The sequence below is a fragment of the Ahaetulla prasina genome, chromosome 15 (assembly GCF_028640845.1).
Source record: "Ahaetulla prasina isolate Xishuangbanna chromosome 15, ASM2864084v1, whole genome shotgun sequence".
In the NCBI taxonomy this organism is placed as follows: domain Eukaryota; kingdom Metazoa; phylum Chordata; class Lepidosauria; order Squamata; family Colubridae; genus Ahaetulla; species Ahaetulla prasina.
In genome coordinates, this window is record NC_080553.1 from 18,432,601 (window position 1) to 18,453,735 (window position 21,135).

General features: G+C 48.2%; 2 protein-coding genes across 6 annotated transcripts in view; one reads left to right on the forward strand and one right to left on the reverse strand.

The window, feature by feature from the left end:
• Nucleotides 1-7,813, forward strand: part of DAO (D-amino acid oxidase) — an 11,224-nt gene extending 3,411 nt beyond the window's left edge. The window contains exons 2-14 of one of the 5 annotated variants that reach the window (XM_058158892.1): nucleotides 1,150-1,710; nucleotides 2,048-2,214; nucleotides 2,791-2,994; nucleotides 3,468-3,582; nucleotides 4,528-4,604; nucleotides 4,749-4,814; nucleotides 5,314-5,368; nucleotides 5,600-5,704; nucleotides 6,031-6,113; nucleotides 6,516-6,633; nucleotides 7,143-7,241; nucleotides 7,348-7,491; nucleotides 7,684-7,813. In XM_058158892.1, coding sequence (XP_058014875.1) covers nucleotides 2,801-2,994; nucleotides 3,468-3,582; nucleotides 4,528-4,604; nucleotides 4,749-4,814; nucleotides 5,314-5,368; nucleotides 5,600-5,704; nucleotides 6,031-6,113; nucleotides 6,516-6,633; nucleotides 7,143-7,241; nucleotides 7,348-7,479 — 1,044 coding nt within the window. In that variant the 5' untranslated portion in view covers nucleotides 1,150-1,710; nucleotides 2,048-2,214; nucleotides 2,791-2,800 and the 3' untranslated portion in view covers nucleotides 7,480-7,491; nucleotides 7,684-7,813. Of the gene's footprint in view, nucleotides 1-796; nucleotides 947-1,081; nucleotides 2,215-2,790; nucleotides 2,995-3,467; nucleotides 3,583-4,527; nucleotides 4,605-4,748; nucleotides 4,815-5,313; nucleotides 5,369-5,599; nucleotides 5,705-6,030; nucleotides 6,114-6,515; nucleotides 6,634-7,142; nucleotides 7,242-7,347; nucleotides 7,492-7,683 lie in introns of those variants that run through there. The other 4 variants (XM_058158890.1, XM_058158889.1, XM_058158893.1 and 1 more) reach the window with 4 other exon arrangements.
• Nucleotides 7,814-7,950: 137 nt separating this feature from the next.
• Nucleotides 7,951-18,712, reverse strand: SVOP (SV2 related protein). The gene is made up of 15 exons (XM_058158882.1): nucleotides 17,927-18,712; nucleotides 17,702-17,787; nucleotides 17,254-17,352; nucleotides 16,192-16,263; nucleotides 15,843-15,967; nucleotides 15,546-15,609; nucleotides 15,146-15,271; nucleotides 14,809-14,937; nucleotides 14,305-14,378; nucleotides 13,856-13,932; nucleotides 12,834-12,941; nucleotides 11,984-12,095; nucleotides 11,766-11,847; nucleotides 11,536-11,625; nucleotides 7,951-10,980 (listed from the first exon to the last, which is right to left on the reverse strand). The coding sequence occupies exons 1-15, from the start codon at nucleotides 18,036-18,038 to the stop codon at nucleotides 10,789-10,791; spliced, it is 1,548 nt and encodes a 515-aa protein (XP_058014865.1). The 5' UTR covers nucleotides 18,039-18,712; the 3' UTR covers nucleotides 7,951-10,788.
• Nucleotides 18,713-21,135: the final 2,423 nt, after the last annotated feature.

Genomic DNA, 21,135 nt, shown 5'->3' on the forward strand with positions numbered 1-21,135 from the left:
AGAAGAAGGAGAAGAGGAAGGACAAAAGGAAGGAAGGAAGGAAGGAAAGGAGGGATGGAAGAAGGAGAAGAGGAAGGAAGAGGAAGGAGAAGAGGAAGAACAAAATAGAATAGAATAGAATAGAATTCTTTATCGGCCAAGTGTGATTGGACACACAAGGAATTTGTCTTGGTGCATATGCTCTCAGTGTACATAAAAGAAAAGATACCTTCATCAAGGTACAACATTTACAACACAATTGATGGTCAATATATCAATATAAATCATAAGGATTGCCAGCAACAAGTTATAGTCATACAGTCATAAGTGGAAAGAGATTGGTGATGGGAACTGTGAAAAAATTAATAGTAGTGCAGATTCAGTAAATAGTCTGACAGTGTTGAGGGAATTATTTGTTTAGCAGAGTGATGGCCTTCGGGAAAAAACTGTTCTTGTGTCTAGTTGTTCTGGTGTGCAGTGCTCTATAGCGTCGTTTTGAGGGATGGAAGAAGGAGAAGAGGAAGGAAGAGGAAGGACGGAAGGAAGGAAGGAAAGGAGGGATGGAAGAAGGAGAAGAGGAAGGAAGGAAGGAAGGAAAGGAGGGATGGAAGAAGGAGAAGAGGAAGGAAGGAAGGAAGGAAAGGAGGGATGGAAGAAGAAGGACAAGAGGAAGGAAGGAAGGCCCCAGTGGGCTTATTTCCCTGTTATTTCCCAGTTTCAGGAGAAATGCCCTCAGTGATGCTGGTGGGGGTGGGGTTAGAAGGCCAGGCGACTGGGTCCCCCTTCCAGGGTGCTGACAGCTCCCTCAATTCTTGACTGCCAGATGCAGAGTCTCTGCAGTTCTCCCATGTGGGGCTACTCCTCACACCTGCGCAGGAGGCCCTTGGAAGAAATAGGGGAACGATGGGGAAGCGCATTGCAAATTTCACAAGCAGCCCCCATCTCCAGAAGGACGGCACGCAGCAGGGTAAGGAAAGGAACTAATAATAGTGCCCATAATCCACAGGACAGCAGTAACACATCTGGCTCTAGTTTGCAATTGAAGCCTCGGAATTTTCCCAGATGTGAATGTGGTGCAGATGAGAAGTCGATTCTGACTTGGGTTTGGGGAAAGTCTTTCAGGGTGTCCCAACAGATTTTTATAGAAGAATTCTTCTTTTCGTCTTGCAGTTGTAAACAGAGGCGCTCTGGACGGGACAGAAGGAACATTTCTGTACATCTCAGGTTAAACAGTCCAGAGATGGTCACCTCAGACCAACCTGGATGGTGCCACACTAGTGTTGTGGTCCGCCAGCAGCCTGTGGAGCTGGCAACAGACAGCGATGAGGCTGAGGAAGAACGTGGGCCAGTGCTGGAGGCTGGGGAAGGCCCAGATGAGGGCTCTGCATCAGAGGCAGAGGTGGGGCCAGGGCCATCGGGGAGTGAGGTGCAGACTCCAGAGCCTCCAAAGGCTGACAGTAGTGAGGCAGAGGAACAGGAGGAGCCTGTTCCTAACGCACCCATGAGAAGAGCTGCCAGAAGGCAAGAGCAGCTAAAGCAAAGAGGAGGACTCGGGAGTAGGGCCAAGAGATGATTGGGCCCTCCCATAAGCCTTAAAAGACCAGCAACGGCGTTTGGGCTCTTTGCCGGAAAACAATGTTGATAGCTTCGTCTTCTTGCATTTATTTTGTATCAGTGTCTTCTGAACATTTGCCAAGAAAGGCCTTTGGCAGTTTGCCTAATTGGACCAAGGTTGGTGATAGGACTGAGGAATTGTGTTGGGAGGAATTTGCTTTAATTTAGTTGGACTACACTGAGAATGAGTTAATTCTCAGCTGTTCTAATAAAGTCTGTTTGTTTTTACACTGACTGAGTTTCCTAATACCTACTTTGGCCTGTCTGGGTCACAACAACTAGGTAGGAAGTTGGCTCATTTGGTTTACTTTGTGGTGGGGACACTTTTGCTTCAAAAAGGAAGCAGACCCTGTGCTGGACGCAAGAGGTCACTCCTGATCAGGAAAGCCGAGTCTGGTGGAGCTTGGCCAGAAGCTCTGAGTTAGTTACGCCTTGCTTCTCTCTGCCCCCAAAGAAGTTTCTTGGCGCAGGAGAAACTGAAGCTCCACCTTATGGCCTCGTTATCCGGAGGGACCTTTGACCGACGCACAGACACGTTTCCAGCTTTCTTCCTGCGAGGAGCTACACCCTGTTGGGCAAAGAACTGTGTGAGAAGACTCTCCTGGGCCTGGGATTACCACGGTGAGAAAGTTTTCTCGCTTGGCTTCTTGGGGGTTGTGAGAACGAAATTAGGACAAAGCGGTTCGGAGGGGAATGTAGCTACTTGGGGGGTTGTGGTCTTGCAGAAAATAGACGCTGGAGTTTTAACAGAGAGGGGAGCTGAGAGAAGAGGCAGAAATTGGTCAAAATCTAGCTTCCCCCCCCCCAAGAGAGGCTTGGCAGCTCTTAAAAAGGTTTTCAATCTTTTGCATTTATTGCAAATCGCTACAGAAAGAGTGTGTGTTAAAGGTGGGGGGAGAACTGCAGGGTGGGGTCTTCCTCCCCCTGAAACCTTAGACCAGGACTGGGCAACCTGCTGTATCCAGGGGGAATTGCCCCAACCCAGAATTCTCCCACCTGGCCTGGAGATGGTCAGGAACACCAGGATGGCATTGGATGTGATTGGCAGCAGTTGTGGGGAGGGGGCTGGAGAAGTCAAGGGGGGCAAAGAAATGCCCAGGACCCATTTTACACCCCCACAGAAGAGGGGGGAAAATGATATTTTTCTATGAGATTTGTTATTTTTAGTAAGATGGTCTCCCTTTTTGCCCCTTCCAGACTCTTTGTCATGCGTGTCGCCGTGATCGGAGCCGGGGTGATCGGTCTGTCCACAGCCCTTTGCATCCATGACCGATATCACTCTGCTGACCAGCCGCTGCAGGTGGAGATCTACGCGGACGAATTCAGCCCCGGCACGACCAGCAGTGGGGCTGCCGGCCTTTGGCAGCCCTACCTGTACGACAAAGGAAAGACGCAGGAGACGTAAGAGCAAACGCTCAGCTCCCCTTGCGAGGGGCCGGCTGAGTTCCTCCTGCGCCTTTCAGATGACCAGGGGCTGAAGCCCACCCACCTTTGACCATGCTGGCTAAGGAATTCTGGGAGTTGGAGTCCATCCATCTTCAAGGGGCAGAGGGTCAAACCTTCCTTGTTTTTCAAGGATTCCTCTGTGGAAAAGTGAAGTGTTCAGTGGGTTAAATGTGAAGGGAAACTTATAAACAAGGTAGGTTTGTTTTTTTCTCCTTTTGCCCTGGTAAAAAATTTACAACCAGTCTGCTGATGTCGGAGGATCTGTGCCAACGTTCCCATGTGGTTCCTCCTCTAAAACCATTGCCCCAGTTACATCTCAGCCGGGCCTTTCTACAACCTTCCTACCTGCCAATGGTTTTTCTCTTAGCAATTTCCTTGAGTTCAGATTTGAAGAAAGATGCCTGATCCTCTCTTATTTAACATTGCAGGATCTGGAACAAAGAGACTTTTGATTACCTGCTCCGACATGTTAATTCACCAGAAGCCAAGGAGATGGGGCTGTTTCTGCTCTCTGGATACAACCTCTTCACACGACCGGTTCCCGTAAGTGGTTGGCTTAAAAACATCTGAGCTATTGTCTCAACGCAAGCTTGTTCCTCTTTGGAAGGCTGGAGTAAAGTATGAAGACGGTGTTACAAGACTCACCTGGAGTTTTGTTTTCGAGGATTTCCAATCCCTTCCCACCTTGTAATGCAAGGAGCAAAAAGGCTTCCAACCGGTGGGAAAATAAATTCAGCATTGCAGGCACAGAGTTCTTGATGGTGAAGGGCTATATTGCCAAGACTTCTGGTTCAAGACTTATTTATTTTGCATTTGTGTAAGATTCTGTTTCTCCCTTTGTTGTGACCCAGGCCCAAGTAGGTAGTATTAGACGTAAACAATTCGAAAACAAACAGACCTTATTAGAACAGCTGAGAATTAACTCATTCTCAGTGTAGTCCAAACTAAATCAAAACAAATTCTTCATAACACAATTCTTCAGTCTTATCACTATCCTAGGTCTAATTAGGCAAACTGCCAAAAGCCTTTCCTGGCAAATGTTCAGAAGACACCGATACAAAAATAAATGCAAGAAGACGAAGCTATCAACATTGTTTTCCGGCAAAGAGCCCAAACACCATTGCTGGTCTTTTAAGCCTTATGGGAGGAGCCAATCATCTCTTGGCCCTACTCCCGAGTCCTCCTCTTTGCTTTAGCTGCTCTTGCCTTCTGGCAGCTCTTCTCATGTGTGCATTAGGAACAGGTTCCTCCTGTTCCTCTGCCTCTCTATTGTCAGTCTCTGGAGGCTCCGGAGTCCACACCTCACTCCCCAATGGCCCTGGCCCCACCTCAGCCTCCTATGCAGAGCACTTCATCCAGGCCTTCCCCAGCCTCCAGGACTGGCCCACGCTATTCCTCAGCCACATCACTGTCTGACTCCGCTGCCAGCTCCGCAGGGTGCTGGTAGACCACAACACCCTTATCTTACCTCGGTGTCTTTCTCTGCAGGATCCGTCATGGAAGCATATTGTCTTGGGATTCAGGAAACTGTCCCAGAAGGAGCTCGACCTGTTCCCCGGCTATAGGTATCAGATGGCCTCTTCTCTTGGATTTGGGAACTGTTGTAGACCAGGGTTTCTTAACCTTGGCTATTTGAAGATGGGTGGAGTTCAACTCCCAGAATTTTTATCCATATTTTTTGTTTTGGTCTTCTTTTTCCCTAATTTCAGCTTCGGCTGGTTTAACACGGCCCTGATCTTGGAGGGAAAAATCTATCTCACCTGGCTTACAAACCAGTATGTATGAGTCCTCTTTTTCTTGCTATCTACATTTGGCAACTGTCTTTGAGTTTTAGGTAGTTTGGATTTTATTCTCATGGTGACAGAGTGGGTGGCTGGGAAAGCTGGTTGGGGCCTTTGATTAAGTCTTTAATCCATGCAGTGGCCTTGAAAGATAAATTGAAACCCTTGTCATTCAGCTAATAATGACTGGCTAGCCTCAACCTTCCACAGTCAGAGAAGTTAATATCTTGGAAAAAGTAGTTGTTGATGGAGAAAAGGAAAGGGCTCTGGAGTCCGCACCTCACTCCCCAATGGCCCCACCTCTGCCGCCGACGCAGAGCCCTTATCCAGGCCTTCCCCAGCCTCCAGGACTGGCTCACGCTCTTCCTCAGCCTCATCGCTGTCCCACTCCATTGACAGCTTCTCAGGCTGCTGGTGGACCACAACAAAACCTAGAGCCAACAGGCATGTCTGTCAAACTCTTCTGCTGACCATCCTCTATTGCTCTTAAAAGGTTGGCCTCACGGAAGGTCCAGTTCTTCCATCGGAAAATCAAGTCCTTCCAGGAGGTGAGTTGGGATGTATGTAGAGCTGGCTGAGAATGGTGGACATTAAAATCCATAACATCTGGAAGGCACCACGTTGAGAAGATCATTCTAGGCCAGTGTTTCTCAACTTGGGCAACTTGGAGATGGGTGGACTTCAGTTTGAGAAACACCACTCTGGACAGACGGGGGGAAGGGCCTTGTATTCCTGAAAAGCAAGTTGGAGGAATGAATCCACTTACCCTCTTCTGTTAGTTGACCGCTGAAGGGGTGGACGTGGTGGTCAATTGTACCGGGATTCGTGCTGGAGAGCTACAGACTGACCCTGAGCTGCGTCCAGGCCGAGGACAGATCATCAAGGTGAGGCTTGGGGGAGTTGGTCAACGGAGCTGGTGGAGGCAAGCTGTGACATCTCCTAGTGGGGCAGCACACTTGGACGTTGGACGTTGCGGAAGGCTGGTCTGAACCTTCCCAGAAGGCCCTCAAACCCTAGAGACAAGCAGGAAGGGAGAGGCGGGTGTTGTTTGCTGGATAGAGATGGGCAGTTGTCTTCTTCGAGACCTGCTGCTTGTCACAACAAACCAGGAGAAAGCAGAGAAATTGTTTCTTCTGGCCATGCGTTGGCAGGTTGCACCAGCGCTCCATCCGGCTCCTTCCTGACCTTTGTGCTTATTCTGAATGTCTAGGTTGAGGCCCCCTGGGTGAAGCACTTCATCATCACCCATAACATCGATGCTGGGATCTACAGGGAGCCCTACATCATCCCCGGGTAAGGAAAAGGCAGTGGCAAGTGGCGGGATGATCAAGGTGGATCCAACTCAGGTGGGAAGTCAGGAGACATTCCAGCTGCATCTCTTGGGATCAAGTCTTCTCCTTCCATTGGAATCTGGTGATTCGGTATTCTTAAGATTGAAGGGAGGTTCCCAACATCTACTGATATCCTCCCGTGAGAAGGGAAGGCAGTTTGACCCACGGCTCCCTCTAACTTGGTGGCTTCCAGGGGGTGGGAGTCTGACCAGGCTTGTTCAGCAGGATGAGAGCTGTCCCCTAACCCGCCTGGAGGACAAGAGACCGAGGAAAGAGGTCTATCCTGAAGGTGGGAGGAGGCCAGGTCCTGACTTAAAATCGTTCAAGACTGACTGTTCCTCTCTCCCTCCCCTGTTCTTGGCAGGAGCCGTACGGTGACCTTGGGGGGGATATTTCAGCTGGGGAACTGGAGTACAGAGAACAATGCAGAGGATCGTAGAAAAATCTGGGAAGGATGCTGCAAGTTGATGCCCAGCCTCCAGGTAGATCAGCTCAGCCAAGTAATGGGCCAAGGCTGTTGGGAGAAACACTTGCATTTCCCTAGACAGGGAAGGAAGTCCCCATGGAAGTTCAGCCAGGGTTTTTAGTGTCCCGTATCCTGAGGAACCATTGGGGTCTGAGCAGTGGTGAAATCCAAATTATTTTACTACCGGTTTTGTGGACATGGCTTGATGGGCGTGGTGTGGCTTGGTGGGCGTGGCAGGGGAAGGATACTGCAAAATCTCCATTCACTCCCCACTCCAGGGGAAGGATACTGCAAAATCCCCATTCCCTCCCTACTCCAGAGGAAGGATACTGCAAAATCCCCATTCCCTCCCCACTCCAGGAGAAGGATATTGCAAAATCTCCATTCCCACCCGACTCTGGGGCCAGCCATAGGTGGTATTTGCCAGTTCTCTGAACTACTCAAAATTTCCGCTACGGGTTCGCCAGAACCTGCTGGATTTCACCCCTGGGTCTGAGGATAAGCTGCTGAATGTAATTCTTCCAGGAAGCCAAGGTAGTCGAAGAGTGGAGTGGTTTACGCCCATCACGCCCTACCGTCCGGCTGGAACACGAGACCATTCGTGATGGGACGCTCCAATCAGAGGTAGCCGTTTTTTCCTGAATGAAAAGGATTCCGGGAGCTGTTGTAAATTCAGTCTGGCATTCTCACCTCCTTCTGTGCTTTGAAGTTCCTGTTCTTTTGCTTTCAGGTGATTCACAGTTACGGGCACGGAGGGTTTGGGCTCACCATTCACTGGGGCTGTGCCATGGAAGCAGCCAGACTCTTTGGGAAGGTCCTAGATGGTCAGAAGTTGACCAAGCCACCTCGGGCAAATCTTTGAATGAGCGCAAAGGTAGGTCTGGGATTTTTTTCCCCGCCCTTCCATCTTACAAAGGGGAGCTAACCTGGTCAAATCTGGGAGTCTCGTTTGTAACTGGACTCCCCACTTTGGCTGGGTGTACAGAGTACATAAGACAGCTTTGGGATTGGTGAGGCGTTCCAAGATTGGTGAAGCCGTTCCCTCTTTTCTTTCATCTTGATTTAGGTTTTTGGTAGCAAAAAAAAAATATCCTAAACGTTGATGGAACAACGTGGAGAGCTGCAGATGGAAAGTTTGTAACCTCAACAATTGCACGGCTTCCCAAGTCTTAAGTACAGATAAACCTCAAACATTCCACATGGATGCTGGGTTTTATTCATAGGGAACTGATGAACTAATGTGTTCAAGCAGAGGGCAAACGATCATCTGACAGCAGTTGTTTTTGATTTCTTTCTCCCCCTTCTGCTCATACAACTTTCTCTTTTTCTTCTCAAATAACAATTACGTCTGCTTCCTGATCCATCTTCTCTTTGCTTCTGATTCCTAGTGGAGTTGTCCTCTGTTAAAACTTACAAGACTGAGCCTTTATTTATGTTTACTTATTACTTTCTTAGGTAGCCTCTTTTTTTTCTTTTTTATGTGACTCATTTCTTAACGTGAGATTGTCCACCTGAGTAAATCAGGATAAATGGATAATTCAGGGTTGTCCGACCCTGGCAACTGGAAAACCTGAGGCCTTCAACTCTCAGGATTCCCCTTGTTGGCTGGGGAATTCTGGGAATTGGAAGTCCACGAGTCTTCAAATTGCCAAGGTTGGAGACACTCCTGGGCTTACTATTGAAGTGATCAAAATCTGATGCACCCAAATACAGTTGAAGACGTCTCCAGAGATGCATTGCAAGCAGGAGCTACCCAGGTGAGGACCTTCCCTGGCAGTTTAGCAGGGGCAGCAAAAGGAAGCGACCGGCTTCCAGAGAGCCAGGTGGAGAAGGAAGATCCCGGGCACTGACAGATCAAGCAGGAGGCTGCATCCTTTGTTCTGAGCGGCTCCGGGCAAAACCCCAGGGACATCTCCAGCTGCTTTTCACCGATTCTAGTTTTCCATTGTGGACTTTGCAGCACCAGCTGCAAATTTCCAGAAAAGAACAGAGAAGACTCTTCCCTAAGGGGACTAGAGCTGTGGTGAGTTTTCATCCTGAGGATGGAGGCTTCCTTGGGTGGACGCAATGCCTTCTTTTAAGGGAATGAGAATGCCGTAACCCTCCTCCTTATAAAAAAACTACTCGTTTATTCAACATAAAATATCCAGTGTGGGATTGCACTGCCTAAAATGGTGTGGTAATTAACGGAGACAGATGAAAATATAGTAGTACAAGAAGCTCAGGATACAGAAATCTTGAGAAGACACGTCACAGTTAGAAACTGTACATTCAAACATAGCAGACACTTAAATAATACCCCTCTGCCCCAAACACGGAGAAATACAAATACCATTCCACACAGCATAGACAGCAAACTCTTCCCCAAAGCTTTGCCAGTTAGAGAACTGGAGAACCCGCTGAGCCCCAAGCACCACAACCGAATGTCAAATGGCGTTGTTCCTTCTTTTTTTTTTTTTTAATGAACACACACCAGCAGACCTCGGTGTGTTTAGAGCCCTGTCTTCGTTACATAGGTTGGTGAATTTCTGGTATTAAAATGCTCCTCAAATATGAGGCCAAAACTTACGATCAGAAAGGGGGGGGAAAAAAAGCGACGGTGCAGATTTCCAGCTCAACAATTGGAAACTTGCAAAATCAGTTTGTGTTGTCAGGGGGGAAAAATCTAATCAACTTAAACGGCCTGGGACAATCTCTTTTTGATCATCCTTTTTGTGTCGGCATGAAGCTGCTCTATCTGTACAAGTAGTTTGCACAACTAACAGAACTTGCCTACAGTTTTAAGTAGCAGTTGGTAAACTGTTCCAGATCCCAGAAACCCATTCGTATCCATCAAAAAGAGAATAGAATTCATTATAGGCCAAGTGGGAGTGGTCACACAAGGAACGAAACCATCTGAGTAGAAGCACTCGGCCCTAAACATGTTAGAAGTTGCCCGCATGAGCCTCTGGCACACATGCACACGCGCACACATCATAGCTACAAAAGTGCAGCCTCCTTAAATACCACCTGAGGCTTCCCAGTCCAGGTATGATGGCCAGAAGATGTTTTTCACCTCCGCTGAGCCAGCCAAAGCCTGGTAGGCATGATGGAGAAGATCTGCCAAATGGAGGAATGAGGAAGAATGTCTAGAAACGAGGCCCCCGTCTTCTCCTCCTCCTGTCTACAAACCGTTGGCATTTGTGGGACAGAAAGAGGCTGGATAAGCTGGATGTCTCTGGAGGACCACCACCAGGGCATGTACCCATTCTTAGGCCTCTGTGTTGGGGAACGTGGACAGCAGCCCAAAGGAACCATCCCCATTACGATGAGCTGCGTGAAGAGAGAATCTGCTCCCTTCCATTTTACTGGATGAACCTAAATTCAAGAGAGAACTTTTTTTTTCCTGTAACGATCTCGCCATGCACCATTTGCCAAACTTGCAGGCGTTTTCTCCTCTCGTTGCCTCCTGAGAAAAACTTTTCAGCCTTTGGGTCACCTGGGTGGACGTTTCCTGCGACACAACCTTCCTTTGGAGACGAGGCAGTCGTAACCGTATGCTGTGTTTCCAAATTTCCTTTTTTTTTTTTTGGCAGGATTGACTTCAATATCCAAGGAAGTTCTCCGTCGGTGTGGGGAACAGCATTTATCCAAATGCCTGCCCACCCTCACAATCCCAGTTGCCAAGGAGATTCAGCTAAGTTAGCAGTTTGTGGACCTTGACAGTTCATGGTGCTAGAAAGAGTGCAAGGCTGCTGATCAATTCACAAGTGTCTTTGAGCTACTCTAGAGGCATGAGTACACATACATATGAACCCGTTTGCTTCCCAGGGTTGAAAGACATTAGATGTCTTGTGAAGAATGGAGTCCTTGAAGGCATGGTAATCGCTTGTGTGAGATGGAGAAGTTCCCTTGGCAACAAGAACAAAACCCGGTTCTCCTGTTGTCTATGTCCACCAGGAAAAACGTAGTAGAAATTTGGGGCTAGACATTGCTCTTCAATGCACACAAACACACACACACACACTTTCATCTCCCAGATGGAATGCCTCTCCTTGCACGTGGGGGTGGTGAAGATGCAAGCAACAAAGGATCCAGGACAGGTTGACAATCCCTTCTTTGGGCCAAGGATGGTAGTGAGATATTGCACTTCTCAGGAGTTGGGAGTGTCGACTTCCTCCAGGTGGGGCAGTCACCCTTGAGAGCCAGAGTTCGAGTGGGGGACGCCACGCCCAAACATCTCCTGCCCCCACTCCTTGTGGGTGGACTCCTGGAGGCCGCGGCCTCTGGTTTCGATGGGAAGCAAGCAGGAGGCCAAAGCTGCCAAGATGCAGCACCCGCTGTAAACGATCAATGTCAAATAGACCGAAGACTCCAGCATCACCTGGAAATGGAGGTAGAAGAAGATCAGCAAAGAATGGTGTCCTTGCCATGATTTGGACAAAAAATCCAGGCTTGGTCAGATCTCCCAGGGTTAAATTAGGTTGGATAGACAAGCCAAGCTTATGGTTGTGATTGGTTAGGGACCTTAGGGTGTTGGAACTTTGTCAGCTCATATGGTGACAAAGGTGATGGCTTCCTATTCAGACCAGTCTAGGTAGATGAAGCGCAATTACAGGGAACTGTCCACCTTATATCTGAAGAACTGAGAAGGTAGGCCACCTCATCATGATGCTTAGCTCTGTGTGTTGTGTCCTCACAATTGTGTTGTTGAAGGGTCTTTAGAAACGTATATTGGAGAATGAGATGAAGCTTAAAGAACGTCTCCTGGATCGGGAGGGGTTGTAGCAAATCTAGCATGACGATCCAAGCTCTGCCATTGTATGGCTAGAGCTCCCCTTCAGAAGTCTCCCAAGACCCCGGATTCATTGGGATGTCCCAGGACAGGATTGGGTCAAGGGAAGCCCTGAGTGGCCACTAGGAGGCATCCTTGCTTTACCTGGGCAATGAAGGGTGTGATGAGGGCGCCAACTCTGGCCACTCCACTGCATGTCCCCAGGCCCAGGGCACGAGTAGCGGTGGGGTAGACCTGTTGAGAAAGCCATGGCTGCCTTGAGGCTCCCTGCCCACCTTCTGGCTTGCTGCCACTGGCGGTCCCTTGGCCAAGCCCTCTCCCTTGGGAGCTCCAACGCCGCTCCCAGCTGGAGAAGAGGTGCTTTCCCTTCCTACCTCGGGGGTGTAAACATACGCAGCCTGGAATCCTCCCGAAATGAAGGCCCTGGCGATGAAGAGCAGCACGGTGAGTACCTTCCTGTATCAAGAGAGGGTGGCTTGCTTTCAGAGCGCCGGCCCATGAGTCAGGCCCTTCCCCTTGCAGTCCCTGGAGGAACCACATCTGGGGTGGGGTGGGGTGAGTCTTCCCTGGATCCCACCCCCCCCGGACTCACCTTCCGACACAGAGGAAGAGCAAGAGGCTGCAGAAGGCAAAGACCAGAAAAGAAAGCGCCATCGTTTTCTTGCGGCCGATCCGGTCAATCACCCACAAAGTCACAAGAACCCCTGGAGGAGGAGGAGGAGGAGGAGGAGGAGGAAGAGAAGCAGGTGAAGAGAGGAGCCTTAAGGCCATGTCGCCACCACCAGTGTCTGGGTACGAGTGCGAATCCTTCCAAGGTTGCAGGAGAAATGGAGTCACCTTCAGCATGGCAGTTTCTGCCCGGCTGCTGGTTCCAGGTTGGGTTATCAACTTTTCTGATCTTGCTGGCCAAATCAGATCAGAATTTGTATGGGCGGCACAACATCTCCAGGGTGATGGCACCACGTGAGATGGTTGCGCTGAAGTCGAAGGAGGACCTCTTGTTTCTCCTTGCAACCTCTCCCCCTGAAAGACTTTGGGATGACCTGGGAGAGGGAAGTGGGGGCCTCAAGACCAGAATCACCATTTGCATAGAAATGAGGGGGAAATGATCAACGTATCTCTTCGAAGGAAAATTCCAGTGGCCAATATTTATTCTTAAAATTGTGTTTAGTGTCTTGGGTAATGGAGCTAAATCTTAAAAATGTTGTTGGCAGCGTGTCAGTTTTCGTCGGGCCTGAGATAAGGAGCTAGGTACCCATTGGATAAGTATCTGAGCACTTCTTTCCCAACCACGGTGGGGCCAAAAAGACGAAGAGGAGGGTCAGAATAACACAACACAAGCTCCTCCTTTCGTTCTGGTATCACGCCACCTCTTGCCCCTCCCTCAGTTGCTTCTTAACTGCCACCCCCATGGGCAGCCCTTCCCCTTTTCAAAAGTCCACCTGGGAACTCGGAGAGGGTGGTCCAGAGCAGATCGATGTAGTCCTTTTCTGTCAGAAATTCACACGCCAGGCTGCATTTGGCCTTCACCGTTTTCCTCCTGCTGGACACTTGGATGGAGAAGGAGAAAGAGAGGAGGGGGGAGGAAGTGAAGCCTTGAGCCCCTGCCAACCTTGTGCCCTGAGGCCTGGCTGTGCTCTCACTATTGGCAGAATCCCCCTCACTCAACCATCATCAAGGTTGATCCCAGGTTGGGATGCCCCAGGTTGACCAGCCCACCCAGCACAGACCTTCAGGGAACCCCGTGCCCCTGGGAAATGCTCATGCAAGTAGCCCTTCCAAGTATTGGTGGAGGGTGCTGCTGTCCATCCTAGCAGCCCACTGGCTGAACGGACACCTTGTCAATGGTCCTTCTTGACCTCAACTGAGGGACCAGGTAGAAACATCCATTGAATAGAGCAGGGGTCTGCAAACTTGGCTCTTTTAAGACTTATGGACTTCAATTCCCAGAGTTCCTCAGCCAGCAAAGCTCAGCCAAAGCTGAGCAAAGCAAAGCTGGCTGAGGAACTCTGGAAGTTGAAGTCCACAAGAGCCAAGTTTGCAGACCCCTGGAATAGAGCTTCCTCAATCTGGTGCTGGACAGGATTGAGAAGGGGCACCCGCTTGTTTTAGTGGAAACTTTAGAGATTAACTCTAGGCCAGGCTCTCCAAACTTGACAACTTTAAGACTTGTGGACTTCAACTCCCAAAATTCCTCAGCCAGCAGTTAAACATGGTGGCCAGGACTGGAGAATTAGCTGGGAATCAGAAATAAGGCTGCCAAGAACCGGTAAGCAGCAGCTGGTGGAAAGAGCAGCATAAAGAGGTGATGCTGCTGGAGGGCAGAATAGATGGCCTCTGAGGTGTCCACTGTGGAGTTGGGCAACCATGAACCTCCAATGTCTTCCCTCAGAAGAACCCTTTGGACTGGCCTTAAGGCAGAGAGCATTCTGGGCATATTCTCTCCCCACTCGGTTTGACTCACGGCTGCAAAGGTCTCCTGCTTGGAACAGCTCCGTGGTCAGCAAGACGAGGCCGTAGTAAGAAAAAGCATTAGAGAACCTGTGAAGAGCAAAGGAGAAACCTTCAGAAAATGAGATGCCCTCAAAAGGGACCATAAAACAACAACGGGGCTGTGCAAAACAGCTGTCGGCACCCAAGAGGCAGGTACTACACCACCCAGTTGCATCTCACTGCAGAGGAAGCCGAGACCTGCTCTGAGATGGTCCCCAGATGTTCTGCATCTGTCTCATAGAAAAGTTATTAAGCTAAAAAAAAAAGTTGGCCACGCCCACCCAGTCACATTACCGCCCCACCAAGCCATGCCCACAGAACCGGTAGTAACACATTTTATATTTCACCACAGCTGTAAGCCACCAGCCCAACTGGGACGAGGAGGTCAAGCCAGATTTCCAGGCAGCCTGGCCGTCTTACCAGATAAACCACAGCAGAAGCGTCGTCAGTCTGAACTGCGGCGTGAATAAGTCCCTCATTTTCCCTCGATCTTCCTGTTCGGGGGAAAAACACAATTTTCGGTGCCGTCTCAACAAACAGCATAAAGTCATGTGCAAATGTGCAGCTCCAGGTTCTCTTGGGTGAATCCTGGAGCCCGAGGTCCCACAGGCAAGGGTTGCAGGTCACCAGTCTCTGAGGTTTATGGCATGACCAAGGAACGCTGTTAAAAAAAAGTCTGCCAGCAACTGCCAGGTATGAAACACAAGCCCTGTTTAGAGTGAAGTCCGGCTTCAAATGGAACGTCTGCTTTTTTCCCTACTGATGCCTGCCTTTGGATTTACTGCCAGTGGGACGTTTTCTCAGCAGTTTAGAGAAAGATGCGGTAGAAAAATTAGTCAAGCCAAACCATTGTGAAGACAAGCGGTTCCCATCCCTTCCCCCTCAAGACTTGGGACGGTCGTGAAGACCTTCTTCTGAACTCACCTGCCTAGACATAATCAGTTTCCCCAGAGGCATCGGGGCGCCATTCTCGGTTGCAATCCTTTTCAACGTCGCAATGGCCTTTTCTTGGTTACCGGTTAATACATCGTATCGGGCACTTTCCGGCAGCCACTTCAGGAGACAAGGAAGACCATGAGATGTTGCCCAGGTTGGCTTTCCCCAACCTGAACCTCCTATCTTGTCCAACCTGCCAGCTGGAAGCAAAGTGGTCACCTGACACTTTTTGAGGACACGAGGCTGGGGAGCATCCCTAAGGCTTAGACTATCTAACTACCAAGGAAGGAAGGTTAGAGACTCTGATCCCAGAAAGAATACGTACAAAACACAAGACGGCAAACAGCATGAGAGGGAGAGTTGAAAGGATGAGCAGCCAACGCCAGCCAAGGGTGGGCATCACGAACACCGCAAGGAGGACTTCAAAGACCGTTCCAATGGCCCAGAAGACCTGTCCATGGAAAGGAGGAAAAAAACAGGAAGGGTTATTCCAACGGATGAGTTCCATCTCAACAAGGTAGATTAATTGCCCCGGCTTTTGATGGCCACCATTGGTGGGAAATCTGTTCTGCATGACTTGCTCACATGGCCCACTCCCAACCAATGTGGCAGCTTTGGAGCCGCAAACAATGAAATGGGACAGTGATGGACCTGAAATCTCTACCCCTCAACCTCTTTCATTTTGGATTTCTCTGTCTTCTGAAGTCTCCCTTTTCTCCACTCACCTCAATCAGCAATATGCACTTCGCTCTGGATTTCATGGGGAGGAATTCTGCATATAATGTTACCCTGGAAAGAATAAAAATATCAAAGAGGTAGAATGCAGCGTTACAACAATAGGGGTCCTGATAGCCAGTAAAACTCTTGACTTTTTATTGAAGCTCCAGCAAGAACGTTCAAAATCCCTTCATCCCGACTTGGTGATGGATTCAGAATTGGGGAGCCATGGGAAGATGGCGGCCATTTCATGCTGGCCTCTCCAAAGTGCGGGATGTGTCTGGACAAAGGGAGGGTAGACTTACGACTGAGGGACGCCTCCAATCCCAAAGCCCACCAAGCCCCTCAGGACCAAGATCCAGCTGTAAACTGGTGCAAATCCACTAAGGACTCCATAGTACAAGGTCCAGAGCACACTGATCTTCAGACCCTGCGCAGAAGGAAGAAACACCATTGATTGCACCCAGGACGAAAATCCCAAACTTTCCCCTTAGGGGTTACCCTGCAGAATGTATAGGAGATAATCCCTGAGCCCATAAATGGGATTGCGGATGGGTAGTTCATACATCTGGAAGGATGCTGAGCAGAGTAAGGAGGGTTTAGCATTTAACGCAAGGGGACTAGCAAATATCCCAGAGGCGTGTGGAGACTTACGGTTTTTCTACCATATTGGTCTGAAATATTTCCCCACAGTGTGGAACTAAACATCATTCCCAGGAAAACCACCTGCAAGAAACAGACAACATGTGTTTGCTAGGTGCAAGCTGAAATGTGGATTTCCGAAGAAGAAGACTTTCTAACGATGAAGGAACAAGAGGCATCGCAAACAGGCATCCCACATACTCTCTGCAGAAGAGTTTTACAGGAGCCCTTGCCACGTCTACGGTAAATAAACACAATTTATCAATGTGTTTGAATGTATTCTCCACCCGGCTCTAATGGTCTCCTTCTCGGAGCGTTAAAAATCACAGAAGACAATAAAGGATAGAAGGTAACAGTAAAGGAGAAGGAGAAAGGTAGAAGGATCAGGTAAGTTGGCCACACCTTCAAAAATATGAATGCAACATACGGGGGTGTAGATGAAATGCATTTATCACGCAAAACATGACAATCTTTAATCACGTTTGACTCATTAAATTCAGTCCCTTATTTATTCAAATTTATTGATAGTCTTCCACGGGCCCATGACTTCATGGAATGGAATTATCTGGAGGGAATCCCCAGTGTAATTCTATGCATGGGATATAACAAAGATTGCCGTAACAGTTCTCAGTGCCTGCAACTTCTTGTAAGTTAATCAGGGAAACAAGCTCTTTTATTCCCCTGAAAACAAGAAAGTAGGTTCCTATCAGACAATAAACTGTCACAAGCATCATTGGTGGCCAAGTCCCAGATCCGAGCTGCTGAAATTAATTAGAGCAGGCCAAGATTCTCAGCAGATGCTATTGTTGCTTTGTCTCAAACAGTAAAGTGAGAAGCAAATCTAATACTGAAATTCAGCAGGTGGGATGTGTGGCTCAATGACAACCAAGGAATCACACGTAGGAACATCTACAGTTTACTTCTAGCAATGTCAAGAATTTTTATGCTCCCTGCTTTTTTTAAAGTTGCTTGCTGAAAACAGTGGGGCTTCCCCCCCCCCCCGTGTTAACATCCCATGGCAACAAGGGGAAACCCCTTCGAGAATACAGGAGGAGCTGTGTGGTATTTTCCTACCGATGTGAGCAACGCAACCTGCCAGGTGGGTAATCGCCACTCACAATGAAGCTGAGGTGCCAAGATGCTCAGAATCATCATTTCCATGGCATCAGCCATCTGGAAGTGAAAGGAGACGATATTATCAACCCTTTGCCAAGGTCCTTCGGAACCGACGTGCCCCATTGCCTAGGTCAGGGGGTCTCCAAACTTGGAAATTTAAGAAATTTAAGAAACTTAAAACTTATTTATTTATTTATTAAATTTATAAAAATTTAATAAATAAATAAATAAAATAAACTCTCAGAATTCCCCAGCCAGCCATGGGGGGGTTGAAGTCCACAAGTCTTAAAGCTGCCAAGTTTGGAGACCCCCTATCTAGGTGGACCAGTCAAGATAAGCCCAGTCTTCCTTATTTGATCTAATACCTCCCAAGAACCCATCAAGAATGGTAGATCCATCTACTTGCCCATGCTAAGCCAGTCAGAACGGAGAGTTTCCACTGGAATTTGCCAAACCCAATTGCTTCCACCACGTCTTCCACCATGAAAGTATCTGGAAGGGAGACAAGTATGCCAGGAGACAAGGTGATTTCACCTTTCACGATCCCATTTCCAGACTGCTCTCCTGCGCTGGGCTCCCTACGACCCCTTTGCTTTTTTTCTCAAGGTCAAAGGCTAAGTGATCTACTCACCATCCGTTGGGTTGGCAAACTCCTTTGGCACAATGCCTCCATCTTCCAACTCTACAGCTTCTAAGTCAGTCTGGACACCCTCAATCTGAACTTCGTGCTCTCCTGACACCATGTCCTCTTCGGATCGGGTGCTTTCTCCTGTCCGACGGAACTTGACAACTCTAGCAAGATGGAAGAAATTCCATGGAGGTTGGAAGAAACCAGAATCGGCACACCTGGCTTAGCACCTCTGCTGGTACCAGACATAAGCTGAGGTCTTTTGCTGGGGAGTCATAGCAAGGTCTAGTCTTGTCCGGACGTCAGATTTGCAGAGAAAGTTTCTATCTTTGTCTGAAGGAAGTTCTGCCAAAGGGCGTCTTAGAAGTGATAGCTCATGAAGTCAAAGAAATATGCAAGCTATTTAATGGGGAAGGATCTTGATTGCTTGCCAGAAATTAAATCTGTTTCCCTGTGCAGATGGCAATGAATCCAGCAAAAGCTACAAGGTCAGTAAGTGCTGGGACTGCAAATATATATCCGAGATCTCAGACAATGACACTTTGGCTCCCAGCTGGTTAAATAAATACATTTGACACACACAAATATGAAGGGCCTGTTGTGGTTGCTTTGAGAAGGATATACAGAGACCAAAAAAGTATCTCAAAGAGAATATTTCATATTTCTTCAACCAAGAAGCAGAATTTATGTTGCGCTGCCAGGTCATATGCTAGGGGAGTTTTCGGATGGGTGAGGTGAGAAATGAGTTATTAGGGTTTTGGTGATTTGAGAAGAACCAAGATAATTGGGTTAGGGTTTGGGTTAGGGTTGCAAGACAGAGGTAATAAGGATAAACACTACAACGGAAGAGAATAATTGTAGCTCAGGATTGAACTATGGAGTTCTTAGTGCTCTCTGAACTTGGTGGTTTTCTTGCCAACATTTCATCACTTGACTAGGTAACATCATCAGGGCTAAGGATAAACACTGTTTTGTCACCTGGATCTGAAATCATCCTGGCCGCAAATGATCCCATCCGGGTTTTTGAGCACACCCGGAGCCTCCAAAGGACTGTAGGGCCTTCAAGCTTTCCATCTATGGCTGCTCTTCATGCTTTGCTTATTCATATTTCATCAGCATGAATTATGCAAGAAGCTGACAGGCAGACAGACCCCTTTCAGCAACAAGGGAACTTCCATTTGCAGAATGGAAAAGGAGGGCAAGTGCTTTATGGAGACCCCTGCCCAGAAATGTTAAGCTGCACTGGCCAGACTGCCACGCCTAAAGGACCTTTACGGCATTGTGGGAGCGATAACGATAACTTTTTGCGCCAACTCAGAAAGCTGAAACTGCCCAAGGAGCTGCTGATCCAGTTCTACAGAGGAATGATTGAGTCTGTCATCTGCACCTCTATAACTGTCGGGTTTGGTTCTGCAGCCCAACAAGACAGACACAGACTTCAGAGGATCATTAGAACTGCAGAAAAAACCATGGCTACCAACCTGCCTTCCATTGAGGACCTGTATACTGCACGAGTCAAAGAGAGGGCCGTGAAAATACTTACAGACCCCTCACATCCTGGACATAAACTGTTTCAACTCCTACCTTCAAAACGATGCTACACAGCACTGCACACCAGAACAACTAGACACGAGAACATTTTTTCCCAAATGCCATCACTCTGCTAAACAAATAATTCCCTCAACACTGTCAAACTATTTATTAAATCTGCACTACTATTAATCTTCTCATCATTCCCATCACCCATCTCCTTCCACTTATGGCTGTAACTTTGTTGTTCGTATCCTTACAATTTATATTGATATTGTTTCCTGATTGCTTATTTGTACCCTGTGACTATTATTAAGGGTTGTACCTTGAGGAAGGTATCTTTTCTTTTATGTACTCCAAGAGCACATGCACCAAGACAAATTCTTTGCATGTCCAATCATACTTGGCCAATAAAAAATTCTATTCTATTCTATAATTGATCCCACAAACTATATGTGCCTTAATAAAACCCATCCGAAGAAGAGAGGGGCAGCTACGTGGCAGAAATATTGAGTCCATGTTACATTGGTTACCAATTCCAAATAACTTGGTTGTAGGAAGTCCACACTGAGTGCTTCCTGATGAATTTTGTGCCTCCCCCATGGCCAGCCTGCATACTCAAGAATCCATCAACCTTATCCATTCTGAAATCTTAAAACTGGACCCCCTCCTCACCTCTTTCATTTCACCAAGCAAAGTGGGCTATAGCTATCACAATCTGGCTTGGCCTACAGAGGGGATCCTGAGCGAAGAGAAGCCAGGACTGATTCCCAGAACTGAATCAAGCCCTTCTGGTTCTACCTTGAGATTTTTTTTGGGGGGGGGAGGTTTGAGCAGGGCAAGATCCTGGTTCTCTGAAAGGGTTGGACTTCAGGAACGGTGCTCTGCTTTCTACCCGCTGCAGAAGCTTTCCAAAGACTCTCTTTCTGGGATGGGAAGCATCTTTTAGAAAGTAAGACACTGCCTGCCAGCCTTAACCGGACGGAGCTGGAATAAAAGAGCCATCCCACGGATGTCGGGGAGGAACTATGCTTAAATAGGCTTTGCCTAGTAAAGCTGGCGGGCGCCCGAGGTGTCTCCGTGGGATGCATTTGTATGCATTGAAGCACCACTGAAAAGAGCTAATTAAGCCAACATGCAAAAGGCTCCTTCGCCCAGAAAAATCTTGCAATTTGATCTGTGCCTGATCCACCAGTCGGCAGTCAGCAAAATAAAAGGTTATTTCTTGACAGAGCCAGACTGTCACAAGGAGAAATTTAAATTCCTGCAAATGTGTGGGTGTCTTTGCTCACCACACGTAACTGAGGTGGAAGCATAAACTACCTCCCCACCCCCACTTCTGCCTAGCAATGCCATGCATATTCTCCGAAGTCTTTCAAAGCCCTCCTCCTCCTCCTCCTGGGATCTCTGCAAAACCTGTAGTTGCAGAAGAAAGCAGAGGAATTCCTAGCCACCCCCATTCTTGCAGCATTCAGGAAGAGAAGGAAAAACATGTCTGGAATCTAAGATCTTCAGTTTCAGTGATTATAAACATTTTGGCTGGGTCAAAATTCTGAAATTTCCCTTCAGAAAAATAGCACCTCCCACAAAAGACAAAGCGTTGATCCCGGGAGGAAGCAAATGATGTTTTGGGCAGGGTTCCCCATGCAAGGACCCTCCAGTTGGTGGGATTATAACTCTCA

Coding starts and splice junctions, on each gene's coding strand:
- SVOP (XM_058158882.1), bottom strand. CDS start 18,038: ATGGTGTCAGGAGAGCACGAAGTTCAGATTGAGGGTGTCCAGACTGAC. Junction 15,272..15,545: donor AGTGCATATTGCTGATTGAG/GTGAGTGGAGAA, acceptor TTCCATGGACAG/GTCTTCTGGGCCATTGGAAC. Junction 14,938..15,145: donor TGTTTGCCGTCTTGTGTTTT/GTACGTATTCTT, acceptor TGTCTCCTGAAG/TGGCTGCCGGAAAGTGCCCG.